This window comes from Corvus brachyrhynchos, unplaced genomic scaffold (assembly GCF_000691975.1).
Source record: "Corvus brachyrhynchos isolate BGI_N302 unplaced genomic scaffold, ASM69197v1 scaffold346, whole genome shotgun sequence".
NCBI lineage: Eukaryota > Metazoa > Chordata > Aves > Passeriformes > Corvidae > Corvus > Corvus brachyrhynchos.
In genome coordinates this window covers 6,425,852-6,429,566 of record NW_008238644.1, presented here as the reverse complement: position 1 = coordinate 6,429,566, position 3,715 = coordinate 6,425,852, and the positions used below count along the sequence as shown (strand labels likewise).

Below are 3,715 nucleotides of genomic sequence, written 5' to 3'. Positions count from 1 at the left end.
GGGGCCCAAGGGCGGGCTGGAGCCGGGGGCTTGGAGCAGCCTGGGACAGTGGGAGGTGGCCCTGCCCAGGGCAGGGGTGGAATGGGATGGGCTTTAAGGTCCCTCCCAACCCAAACCATTCCAGGATTTTGGGATCATGATCCACGTACCCACTACAACACTGAGCTCCATTGTTCCCTCAGCCCTTTGCCCACGTGGATTCCCCCACTGTGGTGCCAGGGCCACGAGCACATCAGCAGCATCCTCATCCAATGTTCTTTGTCCATTTTTTGGAGAATCTTCCTTATGCTGGGTATAACCTTACACTAAAATGCAGCTGTTGGTGTCAGGGGCTGCTTCTAACCCAGGGGTGGTGCTGGTTTTGCTGTCCTGTAGATCTCTGCCCTCATCCTTTACCATGAAAACGGCACATGGAGCACAGACCCGACAAAATGAGCCTCATGGACATCAACAAAATGTTCTCCCTGCTGCAGCCCAGGGATGACGAGGAGGACAGCGGGGAGAGCGAGGAGCTGAGCCGGGCCGTGTGCGAGGACGATCACGAAACCCTGGACAGGCTCCTGTCCCAGGACAGGTACAAGAGGCTCATCAACCGCAGGAGCGGCTGGGGCGTCCCCAGCACCCCCCTGCGCCTGGCGGCCACCTGGGGCTGCGTGCGGAGCCTGCGGGTGCTGCTGGAGGCCGGCGCCAGCCCCCTGGGCAGCGTCTACAACAACTGCTCGCCGCTGCTGCTGGCCGCCAGGGACGGCCACGTGGACATCCTGCGGCAGCTGCTGGAGCCCGGCGCCGAGGCCAATGTCCAGGCCCGGCTGCCCGAGTGGGCGGCCAACTCGGTGGCCTGCTCGGGGCCCCTGTACCTGGCGGCCGCCTACGGGCACCTCGAGTGCTTCCGCCTGCTGCTGCTGCACGGCGCTGACCCCGACTACAACTGCACCGAGCCGGGCGTCCTGGCCCAGATCCGCGAGCCCAAGACCCTGCTGGAGACGTGCCTGAGGCACGGCTGCCACAGCGACTTCATCAGGCTGCTCATCGACTTCGGGGCCAACGTGTACCTGCCCAACCTTCCCCGGGACGGGGCGGCCCCGCGCAGCGAGGGGCTGGAGCTGCTGCTGCAGGCCAGAGGTGATGTGGCTGCGTGCCCCGGGATGGAATGGGCACAGCTTGGCTCTGATTCCCTCTCCCTCTGCTTCCCAAGAGCCCTACCCAGGTTTTCCTTCAGCCTCAGTTCCCCTTGCAGCATTGCTGGGCTGTGTGGGTCTGTGGCCATCCCAGCCCTGCTCTGGATCCCTGAAAGTGTCCCAGGCCAGGCTGGATGGGGCTTGGAGCATCCTGGGATAGTGGAAGGTCTCCTTGCTCGTGGAATAAGATGATCTTTAGGGTCCCTTCCAACCGAACCCATTCTGTGATTCCATGATTCCCACAGCCTGGGTTTCCACTCACTCATTGGGTTACAGGCTGCTTTTCACTCTTCCTCTCCTTTCTGCTGCTCAGTTTGGGCTCTCCTGTACTGCCCAAGTCTGAAATCCTGCACTTATTTCCATGTGGGGAAGAAATATTTCCTCACCATGCCCAGCTCCTGTGGGGGCTTTTGCTCGAGTCCACAGCCACAGCCCCAGCCCCGAGGTTGAGTTTTCACAGGATCATGGAATGGTTTGGGTTGGAAGGGACCTTAAAGATCATTTAGTCCCAACCCTGTCTGGTTTGGTCAATCCATGTCCTTTCCTTTGGATAACACCGGGCTGGAGGGCAGCAGGGTTGTGTGTCTTGAAGGTGACCGTGTGACTTTCCTTCCACAGCTCATCCCAAATCCCTGCTGTCCCAATCCCGGCTGGCCATGAGGCGTCTCCTGAAGCAGCCTGGCCGCCCGGCTGCCCTCGGAGAGCTGGAGATCCCAACAGTCCTGGCCAAATACCTCCAGCACCAGCCGTGATTCCCAGCCTGCCCTCAGGGACACGACTCCGAGCACCCCAGTTAAAACCTGCTCCGACCCCTGGCAGCGAATCCCTGAGATCTGTGACACCGCTGGGAATTTGTGGTCACGAGTTCATTTTTGCTGGCGAGCTGTCTCCAGAAAGCGGTGCCTGTGTGGAAAGCTGGGAAGGGGGAGAGAACAGGACACCTCAGCTCCTGGTTTGGAGCAAAGCGAGGGTAAAGCAGGATTTGATTTCCCTGGGTTTGCCTCTTTACTCAGGGATTTACACCTTTAGGTGGTGTTGCTTGGAGAATGGGCTGGGAAAGGGTGTGGAGGGCAGAGGGAGAGGAGCTTTTCCCGCATCCCTTCCTGGGGACAGGACCAGGCCCCCCCCGGTGTCTGTGGGTTCCCTCATAGTGTGGCCTTGGCTGTCTCTGAACCCCCTTTTCCAGGGTGGCAGGCCCTGGCACAGGGAGCCCAGAGAAGCTCTGGCTGCCCCTGGACCCCTGGAAGTGTCCCAGGCCAAGTTGGAGCAGCCTGGGACAGTGGAAGGTGTCCCTGCCCATGGCAGGGGTGGCACTGGATGGGTTTTAAGGTCCCTCATGATTCCACAACTCCCAGAGAAGTTCCCAAGTGCCTCCTCCACGTGGGAGGGGCAGGATTGGGGCTGGCCCCAGCTGTGTGTGCCCACCCCAGCGGCAGCACAGGCAGGGGTTGGGAGGCATATCCAGAGTTCCAACATCCCCACTCATCTTCCTGTCCCAGCTCTGACCCTAAACATTGTCTTCTCACCTCAAAAGTGCTTCATGTCGTGGATGAGGGTCCTTTGGGATTGGGCAGGGTTGGGGGTTGAATTAAAAGTGTTCTATTATTGGTTTTAAAGTGTTGTGGCCTGTCTGGTGAGATGTCCCATGTTTGGGAGAGCCCGGCAGCCCTGCCAGGATTGCTGGGAAGGGACTCAGGGAATCGCTGCAGATGGGGAATTTCAGCCTGGAGTGGGGCATCGCAGCATCACCTTTGGGTCCCTCCATCTCTCCTGCCTTGGACACTGGGATCACCCTCGCCGTGGGGGCTGGAGGTGCCTTCCTGCCTCTTCCCACAGCCAGGAGCTGATGGATAAATCCCACTGCTCCTCAGCAGCTCAGCGCCCACCCACAGGTGATGCTCTGGACCACTTTTGGGATGCAGCAGAACGTGTCCCGTGGTTCATTCCATCCTGCCCCGTGGAATCCCAGAGGGAAATGCTCCCAGGCCGAGGCACGGGGGCAGAGCTCCGTGTCAGCAGCTCCAAGGGTCGCTCTTGGCCAAACACAGGCACCTTCCTGCAGGATTTATGGGCTTGTGGCAGGGGCTGTGGGATCTATTAATCAGCATGTATTAATTAGGCTGTGGGGCCTCTCCCAAGGGGAGCATTAGGGCTTGGAAGCAGCCTGGACAAGGCGCTGGGAATTGCTCCACGGGAATGACGACACTGGTGCCACTTCCCTCCCCACCCAGCCACCATCGGGAGCACAGCGGGAGATGCGGACTGGGAGAGGCCGCCCCGCGGGGACTTTGCCACGCTCTGGTGCGATCCCCACTCGTGGCGTCCTTGCTGTCACACTCATGTGGGGATTTGAGGCGCTTTTGGCATTTGGGAGTCCCCAAAATGGGGACGGGTCTTCGCTGCCGGGCTGCTCAGGGGGGTGTGTGACTGTGGGTGTGAGCAGGTGTGCGGCGGGTGGGTGGCTGGCAGTGGCCGTGGGTGACACGGCACACGCGGGGAGGTGTCCCACGGCAAACACGCGGCGTCACGCGGGGGCG

The 3,715-nt window shown here is 60.6% G+C and overlaps 1 protein-coding gene across 2 annotated transcripts in view; it reads left to right on the top strand.

Moving 5' to 3' along the window:
- ASB12 (ankyrin repeat and SOCS box containing 12) overlaps positions 1 to 2,168 on the top strand; it is a 7,289-nt gene extending 5,121 nt beyond the window's left edge. For both annotated transcript variants that reach the window (XM_017737582.1, XM_008636223.2), the window contains exons 2-3: positions 376 to 1,122; positions 1,797 to 2,168. In XM_017737582.1, the coding sequence (XP_017593071.1) occupies positions 411 to 1,122; positions 1,797 to 1,930 (846 nt within the window). In that variant the 5' untranslated portion in view covers positions 376 to 410 and the 3' untranslated portion in view covers positions 1,931 to 2,168. The remainder of the gene's footprint in view (positions 1 to 375; positions 1,123 to 1,796) is intronic.
- The last annotated feature ends 1,547 nt before the right edge of the window (positions 2,169 to 3,715 follow it).